Below are 15,776 nucleotides of genomic sequence, written 5' to 3' on the forward strand. Positions count from 1 at the left end.
GGCACATGTCTGTAATCCTAGTAGGCAGATCTCTGAGTTCAAGGCCGGCCTGACCTACTGAGCGAGTTGCAGGACAGCCAAAAAGTGCGCAGAAAAACCCTGTCTTTAAAAAATAACAACAAAAAACAAACACACAAATGATCGGCGTTCCATCCTGGGACCCACGTGACTGAAGAGAGTGACTCCTGGAATTGTCTTCTGACCTCCACGTGAGTGAGCTCTGCTATGTGCGACCACACAAAGGAGGCGGGAGGCACGTGAACCAGTGAATATCAAATAAAATAAAACCCTTCTCCATAGTGGTCAATCCCAAGCCTTCCCACCTCTCCGAGCATCCTCCTGTCTCCAGACTGGGACGCTGCCTCCTTACTTTCCCAAGGGTTTCAAAGCTCACCTGTTTGGATTCAAGATGACTGACTTTCTCTTTTCACTAAATAAGTAAGTAAGTAAGTAAATAAATAAATAAATAAATAAATAAGGAAAATGTTTAAGATGGTTAAAAAAGAAAAAAGAGGGGGCTGGAGAGATGGCTCAGCAGTTAAGAGCACTGACTGCTCTTCCAGAGGTCCTGAGTTCAATTCCCAGCAACCACATGGTGGCTCACAACCATCTGTAATGGGATCTGATGCCCTCTTCTGGTGTGTCTGAAGACAGCTACAGTGTACTCACATGTAAGCATAAATAAAAAGTTGGTTTTAAAAAAGAAAAAAAAGAAAAGAGGAAGGAAAGGCTCACCACCCCTTCATGCCTCCACTCAAGAGTTCAAATGCCGGGCCTGATGTTTTATTTCCTCTGTGGAAGCTGCAGGCTGCTCAGAAGATCCCAGGCCCAGTGGGAAGATCTTGTCAGTACCTGCAGAGCAGTGTGAATGGTGTGTCTGTTGGTTGACATGTACCTTTTAGCTCCCTGCCAGCATCTTGTTACACAGTACAAACACACACACACCACACACACACACACACACAAACACCACACACACACACACACAAACACCACACACACACACACAAACACCACACACACACACACACACACACACACACACACACACACATACACACACACACACAAACACCACACACACACACACACACACACACTCATCTGCCAGCCCTCCCTTTTGTGTAAGTGGTCTCAGGCTTTCTTGACCCCAGCCAAGCATGCCTACACCTCCTTGTACACTAGGGTTACTAAGGCTGGTTCTGGATCCGATCCAGCTGCCGGCTGCCCGGTGTCTGGCCCTGGCACCTCTCCCAGACTTTCAGTGCAGGTTAGATAGCTGGCTGACAGGCAAGCTGGGACACTGGCTCAGCCTTCCCTCTGTCCCTAGAAAAACCTGACGGGAGACGAATGTGTCCTGGTATATGGGAGAGAGCCATATCCTTTCCGATTGTCTAGACATCAACATTATGCTATATTTTATTTTTAATATTGGTTACATCATTTATTTATGTGCATGAAAATGCCACAGCTTACACAGGGAGGTCAGGACAACTCACCGGAGTCAGTTCTTGGCTTCCTCTGTGTGGGTCCCAGGGATCAATCCCTGTCATCAGACTGGGCAGCAAGTGCCTTTACTCAATGAGCCATTTTAGTGTGTGTGTCCCTTGTGTCTCAGGTTGGCCCCAAACTTGCTATGTTGCTGAAAAGGACCTTGAGTCCCTGATCTTCCTGTCTCTGTATTGCTAAGATTCATTCCTCAACTCCAAGGTCCCCCAAACAAACCAAGATATAATGAAACCAAAGTTTACCCTGGGCTGCCAATAAGTCTATTGGCCTCACTTACAGAGCATAGGTAAGGGGTTTCTTACAGGTGAATGGATGCTCCCTCAACCTACCCCCACCCCCAACTTGGTGTGAATAGGAATGGCCTTCATGGATCCACAGGAGGTGGCTCTATTAGGAGGTGTGGCCTTGTTGGAGGAAGTGTGTCACTGTGGAGGTGGGCCTTGAGGTTATACATGCTTAAACCATGCCCAGTGTGGTTAACAGTCCCCCTCTGCTGCCTGCAGATCACGGTGTAGAGCTCTCAGCTCCTTATCCAGCACCATGTCTGCCTGTGTGCCGCCACGCTTCCCACCGTGATGATTATGGACAATCCTCTGAAAATGTAAGCCAGCCTCAATCGAATGTTCTAATTTATAAGAATTGCCATGGTCACAGTAGTTTTCACAGCAATGGAAACGCTAAGATGGCACCCAAATGATTTTTCCATGGTTGCATGGATGGGGCCCTTCCCCTAAGTCTCCACATTTTTATACTCTAGCCCCTCCCTAAAGCATCACCCACCTGCACATGCCACATGAGGGCAGAATTGTATACAACTGGTTGGGAGGGGCGCCTGGAGACTCAAGTGAGGCTCCATGACCCTTTCTGCTCCCTCCTTTTCTGAGGAAAGATCAATGTTCAACAGGCCCATCTGGGATGAGCTACTGTGAGCAGGCCCTGCCCAGCTCCTGAAGACGGTGCAAGTTTGGCTCAGAGAACACTTGTCTAAAACAGCCTGCCTCCCAAGTGCTAGGATTACAGATGTGTACCACTTTTCCCATTTCATGCAGAGCTGTGGGAGAGACCTAGGGTTTCATGCAGGCTAGGCTAGCATTCTACCAACTGAATTATAAGTCCAGCATTCTTCTTTCTTTCTTTATTCCTTCCTTCCTTCCTTTCTTTCTTTTTTAAAGATTTATTTATTTATTATATAAGCACACTTTAGCTGTCTTCAGACACACCAGAAGAGGGCATCAGATCCCATTACAGATGGTCATGAGCCACCACGTGGTTGTGGGATTTGAACTCAGGACCTTGGGGAGAGCATTTGGTGCTCTTAACTGCTGAGCCATCTCTCCAGCCCTAGCATTTTTCTTCTTTGTATTTTGAGACAGCACCTCACACTGCTCTGGCTAGCCTGGGATATACTGTATTACGTAGCCCAGGCTAGCTTCAAATTTAAGATCCTCTTACCTCAGGCTCTTGAATGCTAAAAGCGCAGATGCCCCTCAGTGCACCAGTGTACTTTGCGTATCTCCTCCCTCTGCGCTCCACAGGGCCCATTTAACTGAAATGGGAAGCTGCCTAGCCCCGATCTGGTGGATTTCCTATATGTAGGGGTGTGGAATGGGACCTGGCTGTGTCCTCAGAAGTCAGTATCCGGCTGTGGGGGGTGAGACTTCAGGAAGATGAGAAACAGCTGCTTCCCGAAGAAATCCATACTATCTTGCCAACATCACTCATGTAGACATGTTAAATATTAGCATGAAAAATGAATGAAGAAACGACAGTGTGCACTTCCCTCTAAACTGCTTTTCTTTTTTTCCTCTCTCTCTCTCTCTCTCTCTCTCTCTCTCTCTCTCTCTCTCTCTGGATTGTTGAATGCTCTACCACTGAGCCACGCCCCCAGCCCCTCACTGGGGGATTCTAGGCAGGAGCTCTACCACTGAGCCACGCCCCAACTCCTCACTGGGAGATTCTAGGCAGGGGCTCTACCACTGGGCCACGCCCCCAGCCCCTCACTGGGGTATTCTAGGCAGGGGCTCTACCACTGAGCCATGCCCTCAGCCCCTCACTGGGAGATTCTAGGCAGGGGCTCTACCACTGGGCCACGCCCCCAGCCCCTTACTGGGGGATTCTAGGCAGGGGCTCTACCACTGAGCCACGCCCCCAACCCCTCACTGGGAGATTCTAAGGAACTCTACCATGGAGTTATATTCCTAACCTCTAAAGAGGGTTATGTAACCCTCTTTATATAACCAAGGCTAGCCTAGAACTTGCTATGTAGCCCACTCAGACTAGCGCCAAACTTGATACAATCACCTTGTCTCGGCTTCTCAAGGGATGGGAATTACAGACACCAGGCATGACACATAGCATGCGTATTGTGACTTGATCTCTCTCTTTCCGTGTTGTGTGTGCATGCATTCATGTATGTGTAGAGTGGTTTGTGTGAAGCCCTGAAATGGACCTCTGCTACTGTTCTTCATGTGTTTTGTTTTGTTCTAAATCATCCTTTATTATAATTTCTACCTCTGTGCTTTCTTTTGTCTTTTAAAAAAAATATTTGTTTTATGTGGTGGTGCACGCCTTTAATCTGTTCTCTTGGGAGGCAGAATCTCTGAGTTGGAGTGGCCAGCCTGGTCTACAGAGCTCTTTCTGGGACAGCCAGGGCTACACAACAGATCCCTGTCTCAGAAAAAGAAATGTATATGGGTATTGTGTCTGCAGGTATGTGTGGGCACCATATGCATGCCTGGTGCCCGAGGAGACCAAAGGAGGGCACCAGGCTCCCTGGGATTGGAGAACAGGCCGCTCTGTGCTGCCAAGTGGTGGCTGGACGTTGAACCCTGGTCTTCTACAAGAGTAGACAATGCCCTTAACTGCTGAGTCAATTCTCCAGCCTCCCCCACCCCTAGCCCATCTCACCATATACACACTTTTGTTCTGGAACTAAGCAGGTGATACTGGCTGGCCAGGGATCCTCCTGCCTCCACCTCCCCAACATTGTACATACAAGGACACACCACCATGCCTAGTTTTCTCACGTGGATTTTGATGATCAAACTGATCCTCACACTTCAAAACAAGCATTTCAATGACTGAGCCACCCCTTCCCTCTCCCCAGTTCCTTTTGATGTTAGACTCAGAGTCTCAACTAGGAGGCATGGTGGGGCAGGCCTTTAATCTCCGTAGGCACTCTTTTGGCATCTCACTGGGTTTGAGATCACCCTGATCTACATACAGAGCAAGTTCCAGGACAGCCAGTTACATAGAGATTGCCAAAAAAAAAAAAAAAAAAAAAAAAAAAAAAAAAATAGAAAGAAAGAAACCCTAAAACATAAAACAAAGAAGTAAGTACATCAGAGCCTAAAGTGAAACTCACAGTGTAGCCTAGGCACCTCCAGGTTTCACTATGTAGCCTTGGATGGTCTGGAACTTGCTAGGTAGAGCAGGCTGGCCCTGGAATGCCACCTCTGCCTCCCAGTGCTGAGACTGAAGTGGGCAACATCATACCTTCTGTCCCGCCCCTACTTCCTCCCAGAGGTCTCTGCTGAGAAGACAGCTTTTGAGGAAACTTCAGGAGGGGAGGGGTAGACCATGTAGGGAAGAGCCCTTGGGGCAGGTCGGGGGGGGGGGGCAGTACGTACAACAGCAATGCCAAGGAAGCATGCGTGTGGCAACAAATGGGAGGCGAGGAGGCCTGGAGCATTGTGGGTAATGAAGACCCAGGAAGAGATGAAGTCAGAGTGCAGGGAGGGACTGGGCTCTAGAAGATTTAAAAGACCTTAGCTTATTGCTGGTGGGCCTGGGAGCAGACGAGGCACGCATACTATCCACCATAGGCTTTAACAGGAGAGTTTCAGGTTAAAACAGACTGGGGGGAGGGGCGGGGTTGAGGACAGGTGTAGGAACATGCAGACGAAATGTCCTGAATGCAGGTGACAGACAATCGTGGCCATGATGAAAGAGTGAGCTGCCGCATCCTAGACATCTACTAAAGATGCAGCTAGCCATCTTTAGTATTTGAATAATGGTTACCGTTTTTTTACAAAAGCTTTGGTAGGCAGTGGTGGCACCTACCTTTTAGTTCAGCACTCAAGAGGCAGAGGCAGGTGGATCTCTGTGAGTATGAGGCCAGCCTGGTCTACAAAGCAAGTATCCGAGTACAGCCAGGGCTACACAGAGAAACCCTGTCTCAATAAATAAATAAGTAAACAAACAAATAAACAAACACTCTTATTATATAGTTTGTGTGTGTGTGTGTGTGTGTGTGTGTGTGCACATATGTGTACCACAGTGTGCTTATTGAGGTCTGAGGACAACTTTCAGAAGTCAGTTCTCTCCTTCCACTATGTGGGTCCTGGAAGCTGGACTCAGGTCATCGGGCTTAGTGGCAAACACCTTTACCTTCTAAACCATCTTTCCAGACCCTTGGTATTGCTTTTCCAAAGATAAATAATATCATAGTGGATACTGAAAGCAGAAGGATTTTGAGTTCTAGACCAGCCTGAGCTACTAAGACCATATCTCAAAAAGATTATTTTAAAGTGGTCCAGGACCTAGAGGAATGGCTCAGTGGTTAACAGCACTGCTCCTGCAGAAGGGGCTCAGTTCAATCCCCAATACAAGGGTGGCTCCCAAGGCCCCATACCTGCAACCCTAGGGAGTTCCCCAGGGGATCCAATTCCTCTGGCTTCCATCGGCACCCACACTTATGTGCATGGACACACATCCACAAAATTAAGAAGAAAATAATGCCAAACAGTGGTGGTACACGCCTTTAATTCCAGTACTCAGCAGGGGGAATCTCTGAGTTGGAGGCCAGCCTGACCAACCGAGTGAGTTCCAGGATAGCCTGTCTCAAAATGAAGAAATACATAAATAAAAACAACAAAAAACGAAGACACAGAGAAACCCTGTCTTTTAAAAAAAAGCCCAATAGATAAACAGACAGACAGACAGATAAAAAATAAGCACCCTCTGGTCTTTCAGAAGACCTGGATTTGGCTTTCAGCTCTCACAAGGAAGGATAACTCAGGGGATCTGTCACCCTCTTTCAGCCTCTGTAGGCATCAGGCAAAATACCCATATCCTTAAAATTCAAAATAAAGCTCTGTGTGGCTCACACCTTTAACCTCAACTCTCGGAAGGGCAGCAACGAGACAGGGAGGGGGAGAGGAGGGAGTCGGCATCAGGGTAAAGGATAACTGGACTTCGGTGTCTATTCCTGTATTCTTACATTTGAGCTCTCCTCTCAGCTCCATGGGAAAGCCAGCAGATAAGTGTGTCCTAGAATTCAGATGAGGGTGGGGCAGGAAAACATCTGTAGAGTTGGCTTCTCATTTACCTCCACTGGCCTCTTCTTTCTTTCCTTTCTTCCCTCCATCCCTCCTTTACTTCCCTCTTCCCTTTTTGGTTTTCGAGACACCAAAGTAGCCTCGGCTATTCCGGAACTCGCTGTGTAGAGCAGATTGGCCTTGAACTCAGAGATCTTCCGGCTTCTGCCTCCGAGTGCTGAAATTAAAGGCTTGGCCACCATTCCTGCTATGGCTTTTACCTTGATATGTAACCAAGGATGACCTTGAATTCCATTTTCTTTGGACTTCACCTCACCAATGCTTGGATTACAGGCCTGGACCGCTGCCACCACCACCCACATTGGGTCAATGTCCCGTGATTCCAGAGGTGTCGATAGAGTGGGCAGAAAATATATGCAAGGTCAGGTGAGCAGACATTTTTACAGAGGAACCCTGGGAAATGCCAAGCACCCTGGGAAGGGTTTCCATCTCACACATTGACGGAGTAGGGGGGCAGCTCATGGGATCTTTGCTCTTGAGAGCTGCTGCCACCTTCAGGCTAAGAGTGGTACTGCTTCGCTTGAAGCTGCCTTCCTTTTAGAAGCCCTCAGCTGGTGGCAGTGACATCTTGGCTACCAGTGACAGAGGAGGGTAACAGAAAAGTATAGGGCTGTATGTGCATGGAGAAGGAAGAGAAAGTCCTCCCCCCATGTGTTTTTGAGTGTTGGCAATAAAACCCAGCGCTTCACACATGCGCTTTACCACGAAGCCACCCCTCACTAGTGGGAATTCTAGGCAGGTGCTCTATTGCTTAGCTACAGCCCCAAAATGATGTTTATTGTATAGGTTCTTTTTTTAAAATTTTATGTGTGCATGGATGAATGCCTTTGGAAGCCAGATGAAGACGTTGGATTCTCTGGAGCTGGAAATACACAAAGTTTTGAGCCACCAGACAGGGTGCTGGGAACTGAACTCTGGTTTTCTGCAACAAAGGCTCTCAGCCACTGAGCTGTCCCTGAGCTGGAAAGAAATATTCTCGACATGGCATAAGGAACCACAAATGAAGAGGGAGAAAAAAAGTTAGGCAATGCCTTTTCTTTTTAATGAGTATGAGTGTTTTTTACCAGAGTACACCAGGTCCCCACAGAATTCAGAAGGGGCGGGGGAAGGTAACACATATATCCTCTTTAGAATGCATCTCCCATGTCATGTACTTTCTGAGAATTTCAATGTAATTTTGCCTCCTTGTGAACATGGACTTGTGCAACACTAGGGAACTTTTTTCCCCCTTCCAAATTGTACTGTATTTATGTGAATAAATCATCTGGTGTCAAACTCTAGAAGTTTGAGTCAACACTGGCTACTTAGTTATGCTGAACTAGGTCCCTCTCCTCCCCACAGGCTGTCCTGGAGCTAGTGCTGGAGACCTGGGCCTCAGACTGAGAGATCTCCTGCCTCTGCTTCCTGAGCACTGGATTAAAGGCATAAACCACCATGCCTAACCAAAACAAACAAACAAACAAACAAACAAATAAATAAAAGCCTTGTCTCAAGAAACAAGCAGGAGGGCTGGAGAGATGGCTCAGTGGTTAGAGCACTGACTGCTCTTCCAGAGGTCCTGAGTTCAATTCTCAGCAACCACATGGTGGCTCACAACCATCTGTAATGAGATCTGATGCCCTCTTCTGGTGTGTCTGAAGACAGTGACAGTGTACTCACATACTTAAAACTTTTTAAAAATCTAAAAAATAAAATAAAATAAATAAAAACAACAACACATTTGTCTTGGTACCAGGTACCATGCTGGAAACTTTTTAAAAATCTAAAAAAATAAAATAAATAAAAACAACAACACATTTGTCTTGGTACCATGCTGGAGATTAATTAATATTCATTTTTATCATTAATATTTTAGTATGTGCAGCCAAGCAGGGGCTTAGAGATACAAAGAAGGTGGGTAGTTGCTTTGGGAGAGAAATCTCCAGATTCCTTTAGAATGCTCAGGTTCAGAGTCTGAAGACAACTAGCGTATACTCATATACATAAAATAAACAATTCTTTAAAATAAACAAATGGACCAAACAGGAGCCAGATGCCTTCAATCCTAGCACTCAGGAGGAAGAGGTTCCTCCAAATTCAAGGTCAGCCTGGTCCTCCAGAGGATAGCCGAGACTACACAGAGGAAAAAACAAAAACAAAACCTCTACAAAGGATACTGAGATGCTCAAGTTCCTTATACAGAATGGTAATACTATGGGCTGGGGGTGTGGCTCAGTGGTAGAGCCCCTGCCTAGAATCCCCCAGGGAGAGGCTGGGGGCGTGGCTCAATGGTAGAGCTCCTGCCTAGAATCCCCCAGTGAGGAGCTGGGGGCGTGGCTCAGTGGTAGAGCCCCTGCCTAGAATCCCCCAGGGAGAGGCTGGGGGCGTGGCTCAGTGGTAGAGCCCCTGCCTAGAATCCCCCAGGGAGAGGCTGGGGGCGTGGCTCAGTGGTAGAGCCCCTGCCTAGGATCTCCCAGGGAGAGGCTGGGGGCGTGGCCTAGCGGTAGAGCCCCTGCCTAGAATCCCTAGATTAGGGTATGGAGCATGGCTAGGCAGCAGAACACCTGCTTAGCATATACAAGTGCCTGTGTTCATTCCTTAGATAGCACTGCACAAAGAAATGGAAGAAAGAAAAAAAAAAGAAAGAAATGGAAGAAAGAGGGAGGGAGGGAAGGAGAGAGAGAGATGCTCAAAGTCTCAAAAGTATTTTCCTATTCCCAATATGGATTAGACATCTTATAGTCAAGTAGTGGTGGTGCACAGAGAAACACTGTCTCAAAACAAATTCGCTCAGCTTGGAAATGCAGTTAGTCAGCTTCTAGTAATAGCAAAGGGAATGTCAGTATTCAAGCTGTTGGTAATGAATCAGGCATTGGTGATGCCCGCCTTTAATCCCAACATTCAGAAAGCAGAGACAGGTGGATCTCAAAGTTCAAGGCCAGGTCTTGGTCTACAAAGGATAGCCAGGGTGACTCAGAAAGTCTTGAAAAACAAAGCAAAAAAACAAAAACCAAGAAATTGGTAACGATGCCTTGGATTGTTGTTTGTTTTCTCCTGAGGTGGGGTTAGAATTCTGGGGGCAGATGATTCCTTGAAGGGCTACCAAAGAGTCAACCCCTCAAGCTGGGGGACTGCGTCGAGTTCAGTTAACCTAGATTGTCTGTCCCTCCTTAGCGAGACACGGGTGGAGCGCCCCCTGGAGGCGACGGCCGGCAAGACTTGAGAAAAAGGCTCCGAGACCTTCCAAGGGGTAAGAGGGAGGTGCACTTGCTCCTTGCCCTAGGCTGTCCTCCGGTAGGTGGAGTCTGCTAGGGAGTGTCTTGCCTGGAAGGGCAAAGGGCTCTGTCTAGTAACCTCAACCAACTGACAAGAGTTTTCAGTCACCAGGTCTTGACTCTCTAAGAGCATAGAAAGGTAAGCAAGCGTCCGCAATCTACTCAATATTTCTATAGGGCTGTGTGGAAACCCCTTTCTCCTCGGGCGCTTAAAACACTGTTCATTCTGCTAAATCAGGCCACTCCTGAATAAGACCAAAAGTTCCCAGGTCTACTTCCCAGTTGGCCAGACTAAGGGTCTCCGGAGGCTTTACAAGATATGGGCGCAGCACCCCCTGGAGGCAAAGGGTGGTAAGACTGTGTAGAAATAGCACGAGGCAGGGCAGGGGCAGGGGCAGGGCAGAAGGACCCAGGGTGAGGCTTCTCATTCTGAGGAGCTCCAGGTCACTGCCTCCTCATTCATCACCCTCCAACAGAACCCAGAATCCCAAGCGGCAGGAGCACTGGGGGACACTCGGGCGGAGCCTTCCCTGGAGCAAGTACTACAGGAGAGGGATGAAGCCATTGCTAAGTGAGCGGAACACCAGGTGGGGGTGGGGGAGGGGGAAGAGGGGGAGACTCACTTCTACTAGAGGAGAGGAAGGGGACTCCAGATATCTCCAGAAGACAGCCACTAGAACACCCCTCCCCCATCTCTGCTGCCCGCAGGAAGCGAGCGGTGGAAGAGGAGCTGGACTCCTGTCGAGCCAGGTTGCGCACAGTGGAGGCTCAGCTGCTGGAGGTCCTGCAGGAGAAACTGAGGCTGAAACAGGAGGTGGAGGCCTGGGAGGTAGGGTGGGGCCTCTGACTCGGGAGGCTTGGAAGATGCCCTTACGTCCCCAGGGATCGCCTCGGACCCGTTCTCTCTCCTGTGCCCAGGAAGACATGCAGCAGATGGTTCAAGAACGGGTGTGGAGTCAGCTTCAGGAAGAGTCCAGAGGCACGCTGGGCGCACGCGAGAACAGAAGTGCGGGTGGGAGTTCCTGGATCCAACTCTCCCGGGGTCAGTGGGGACGACGGCGGTGAAAATGGATCCAGGTCTTTAAAGGAACTGCCTTTATTCATTAAAGTGTTAGACCACCTCTGTACCCCTGGGCCCTCTCAGTGCCCCTGAGTTTTAGCACAGATACCAAGCCTAGAGTCCCCTGGATATTCTTCCAAGGAGCTACTTCTTAAGCCAAGAACCTGGTGACGGCATCTATGAAGTCTTGGGGTTTGTCGCTGTGGACCCAGTGGCCAGCATTAGGCACAGTCTGAATCTGGGCTTGAGGGAAGAGTCGCCTGATCTCTGAGTGGTGGCTCGGTCTGACCACAGTGAAGCCAATGAAGATGGGGTTAAGGAAGACAATGGAGAGGTGGGGGGAGAGGGAGAAAGGGGGCGGGGAGAGAACAGGAATGGGTGAGAGCTGCCTGTGCCTTCATGCCCAAGCCCAAGCCCTCCCCCACCCAAGCAGGCCCCCGCAGCTGGGGGGTGGGTAAAGCACGCCCCTTCCTATGATCCCACACTGGCTTACTGTACATATGAAGAATTTCCACCGAGCAGAAAGAGAGTTGGCCTCGAATAGGATTCAAGCTGCTGTGGGAAGGTCAAAATCTTGTCCAAGTGCTGAGCTAATGTATCCAAGTTCACTCTCCAGGAGAAGCGCCCATCCACCTGCACCAAGTTAGTGAGCAGGAACTGCCGAATGCTTGCATCCTGTGGGGGAGATCTGGCAGCTGCAAAGGGGGCTCTCTGTGAAGCCCACCCACCACTTTTTCCTCTGACAGGGTTTTAGTCCACAACACGACAGGGAAAGGGGAGGAGTGCGCGTCACCTTGACAACCGAGCTAAGCTGCTTATCCGCCAGTTTTCGGGCCTGAGAGGGCAGCGCCTTCTCTGGGATATCAACAGCCTTCATGGCTGCTATGAAAGTTCCAAGGTATGATCCAGGTGTGGTTCCTACTGGGCTTATGTCTACAGCAACCAGTCTTTCCACAACATCTGGCTGAGAAACAGAATCAGAGCAGAGCAGGTCCCAGACAAACTCTCTGGCAGAGTTTCTGGAGCCTGGCCATCCAAGGCACAGAGTCTCACGTTATCAATGGGACACTTAAGGCTTAGGGTGCATTAAGAGGACCCAGATAGGTGTAGCTCACCCTCTGCAATGCCAGCAGCATGGCCGTCTTTCCTCCCATGCTGTGGCCAACGAGGACGCAGGGCACCAGGCCCAGCTGTGGGAGGAGAGCCTGGAGGTCCTGACTCATGGCCTCATAGCTGGCATCTGGACTGTGGGGGCTGTCACCATGGTTCCGAGCATCCACGGTCAGCACCTGGAATGGGGGTAAAATAGGCGGAGCCGTGTTGTTCTGATTAGGGACAACAAAAAGCATGGCAGGGACTATTGAACAGCCAGGGAGAGAAGTCTGAAGACACAACTTCCTTAGTTCCCATCTAACATATACCTTTATTTTATTATATACACCCATGTATGCATGTATGTGTGCAAGTTATTTTTATTTACTTATTTTATTCATACGAGCACATTGTAGTGTCTTCAGACACACCACAAGAGAGCATCAGATCCTATTACAGATGACTGTGAGCCACCATGTGGTTGCTGGGAATTGAACTCAGGACCTCTAGAAGAGCAGTCAGTGGCTCTTAACCACTGAGCCATCCCTCCAGCCCGTGTGCAAGTTATATTTGTGCAAGCACATACCATGGTGTACATGTGGAGGTGAAAAGATAACTTCAGGTGCCAAGGAGAGAGGGCATACTGACCAAAAGAGGACCGAAGTACCAAGAGACCACATGGCTTAAATGATTGTGTTAATAGGCAAAAGAAGATGGGGGAAGGGAAGCCTCTGTGTTGGAAAGGTTTATAGTAAGGGGTGGGGGTGAGAAGAGCAGAGGGGTGTCACAGAAACTAAGTAAATCGGGAGGCTAGAGTGTGTTTTGGTAAGCTAGTAGGCTCCACAAAATTATCCCAAGTTTCTTTGGGACCTGACAAGGAGACAGGTGGAGTTCTGTAACAAGAATGGACTAACGGTGGGGTATCTTGCAGGACCAGGCCTCTTCACAGATGTTTTCCGGTTAACTGTGCACAGAAACTTTCCATTTATCAGCAAGAGCCCAGACCTGAGAGATTGAAACTAGGTCCACAGCCCTCAAACTCAACCCTTAGCCCCCGCCCACCCATGCACCGCCCCACCCGGAAGCTCACCCTCCTGCCGGTCCTCTGAACCATCGCCTTGGCAAGGGAGTTGAAGTTGGTTTTGCTGCCGAAGAGTCCATGCAAAATGACGATGGCTGGGAGTGTCGCATCTCCATCTAGAAGATTGTAGGACAGCGGCAGCGGCCTGGAGAGTAGGGGCCACTATAGAGTAAGGGGGGGAAGAAGGGGCGAGGCCAAAGGAGGGGCGGAGCCAGCTGGGCCACGTGCAAAGTAGACCAGTGGAGGGTCACCGTCCCGGTGTCCTTGACTGACCTTCGATCGGCGTTTCCTTGGCCACTACTGCGGCTGCTACTGAACGTGACAGGAACCACCGAACTCCTGGGAGAGGAGGCACCGGGTATCCCATGGGGGACCCTCCACGCTCTCGCCCAGCGGAGCATGCTCACAGCCTGCAAACCGTGCTTCCTGTTGCTGTCCTGCGTACGCTCCGCCTCCCAGAGCCCTGTCTATTTCAACTGAGGCTCCGCCCATCCTCCTTCCCCCGTGGAGTCGCCACTTTCGGTCACGTGGCCTAATTTACTCCCGAGCTCAGTTCAGACACCTCCCAAGGCAGGAGCTTCTTGGGAGGAGCCAGAAGTACTTACCCAGCCTTTGCACATTACGCATTTCCTGAAGCCACTTTGAGCCGGGTCTGTAGGATTAGCTGTCTTGGTTACAGGCTGGGCGTAGCCATACACTAGCCCTGCCCCCTTGTACCATTACGCAATTCCTGCAGACACTGCGAGCCGCTTAGAGACCAGTTCCTAACCGGGGCCCCAGACAGCGCTACAAGGGACTGGTCCCTCCTCTTGGGCAATATACAATCCCCTTCAGACCTGTGAGCCCTGCCACGCACTGAGCATGGTCTTTGTACCGTCACTTAACCCCGGTAGCCACTGTCAGGCACCGGGAGGTGGGCTCCTTGGTCGCACCTTTGCGGAGCCACCACGGACTCGGGGGACCGCCTTCTGCATCATTACGTAATTCTCACTTGGCTTGCATCTGCTCGCTCCGCTCCTTGGCCACGCCCTATCATGGGCGGGGCTATGATGGAAGCTGGGCGGGCCCTTGCGCGGTTTCGCAACCTTGTAAATTGCTGTAGCTCCGGGAATTTGGCTCCTTGGCCACGCCTTGGGCGGAGCCACCGGAGATTCTGGCGCCAGCTTTTGCACCATTACGTAATCCTGCCTGGTTCTGTGCACACCTCCCTGAGCCCCTTGACAACGTTGTAGGCCACGCCCCAGTTTTTAAGAGGCTCGACGTCTTCTAATGTTCCCCTAGTTCTGACCAGAGGTCCTCAGTTCAAGGCGCAAGTGTGGGGCGTGTCCCTGGCAAAGTCTTTTCTTGGCTTGGCGAGCAGACCCCACCTGGCCTGCTCCACAGTCCTCAGGCACCTCGCTGGGTGGATGCCACTCTCTTGTGCCGCCGGCATGGTCAGGAGACGCCAGGAGTGACTCTTGTCCCGCCAGTTCTCTGGCTCCTTGCTCCATACCCCAGATTATTTCTCTTAGTCCTTTCACAAGAAACTGCTAGGAGGAAGGGGCTCGCGAGCTTGATCTCGATCTCGCTTGAATCGGTAAACTGAAGTGCAGAAAGGGCAAAAGATTTGTCCATTAGACAGAACCAGAGTCTTGGTCCGGTCTTCCGTTCCTGGTCCAGGTCAATTTGAAAAACCAGGATCAACTCCCTTGGCCAGGGATTTGTACTGTAGTTACCTGCACTGATTAGAAAATGGCTCCAGGCCAGGCGTGGTGGCTATGACTTTAATCCCACACATGGGAGGAAGAGGTTCTCTGAGTTCAAGGCCAGCCTTGTGTATAAGAGTTCGAGAACATCCAGAACTACATAGAGAAACTCTGTCTCAAAAAACAAAGAACACTAAATACATGCCATTAGCAGAGGGTGGCAACCCTCTGCCCAGAACGTACCCCATTCTGCACTGGCATTATTTCCCACAGTGAGCCTGCCCCCTGCTCTCTCCCCTCATAGTCTGGGGAAAGCCGTTTTTTTTTTTTTATTCCAGCCCCCGAATCCCACCCCCCCCCCCCCCGCTTCTGCTGTGGTTCATCCTTTAGCCGTTCTTGATCTGTTTTGGTCATAGCAAACACATCTGCTTGGAGTCTTCAGGACTCCTTGTCACTGAAGTAGCACTTCAAACCCTCCAGAGTCCTTCCCAGCATCCTCAGCGCGGGCACCGAGCCTCTGGCTCTTAGCTCCCTTTTGTTCTTTGTCAGCGCTGGTGTCTGCCTTCCGCCCCTCTAGTTGCCTAGACACATACACACGCAGAGAGGTTTATTTATATTGCTTTATGTGTTTAAGTGTTTGCTTGCATTTATGTCTGTGTACCACGCCTGTACCCTATGCCTTCAGAGTTGAGCAGAGGGCATAGAATTTCCTGGAACGGGAATTGCAGATGGAGGTGAGCCACCATGTAGGTCCTG

The 15,776-nt window shown here is 49.9% G+C and overlaps 1 protein-coding gene across 1 annotated transcript; it reads right to left on the reverse strand.

Annotated features, from left to right (window-relative positions):
- Positions 1-11,182: 11,182 nt before the first annotated feature.
- ABHD11 (abhydrolase domain containing 11) lies at positions 11,183-13,788 on the reverse strand. Its single transcript, XM_080940862.1, has 6 exons — positions 13,609-13,788; positions 13,345-13,480; positions 12,278-12,451; positions 11,956-12,126; positions 11,656-11,837; positions 11,183-11,446 (listed from the first exon to the last, which is right to left on the reverse strand). Exons 1-6 carry the CDS (start codon positions 13,734-13,736, stop codon positions 11,314-11,316), a joined length of 924 nt encoding a protein of 307 aa, XP_080796988.1. The 5' UTR covers positions 13,737-13,788; the 3' UTR covers positions 11,183-11,313.
- Between the last annotated feature and the right edge of the window lie 1,988 nt (positions 13,789-15,776).

Source organism: Micromys minutus (assembly GCF_963924665.1).
Source record: "Micromys minutus genome assembly, chromosome: 29".
Classification (NCBI taxonomy): domain Eukaryota; kingdom Metazoa; phylum Chordata; class Mammalia; order Rodentia; family Muridae; genus Micromys; species Micromys minutus.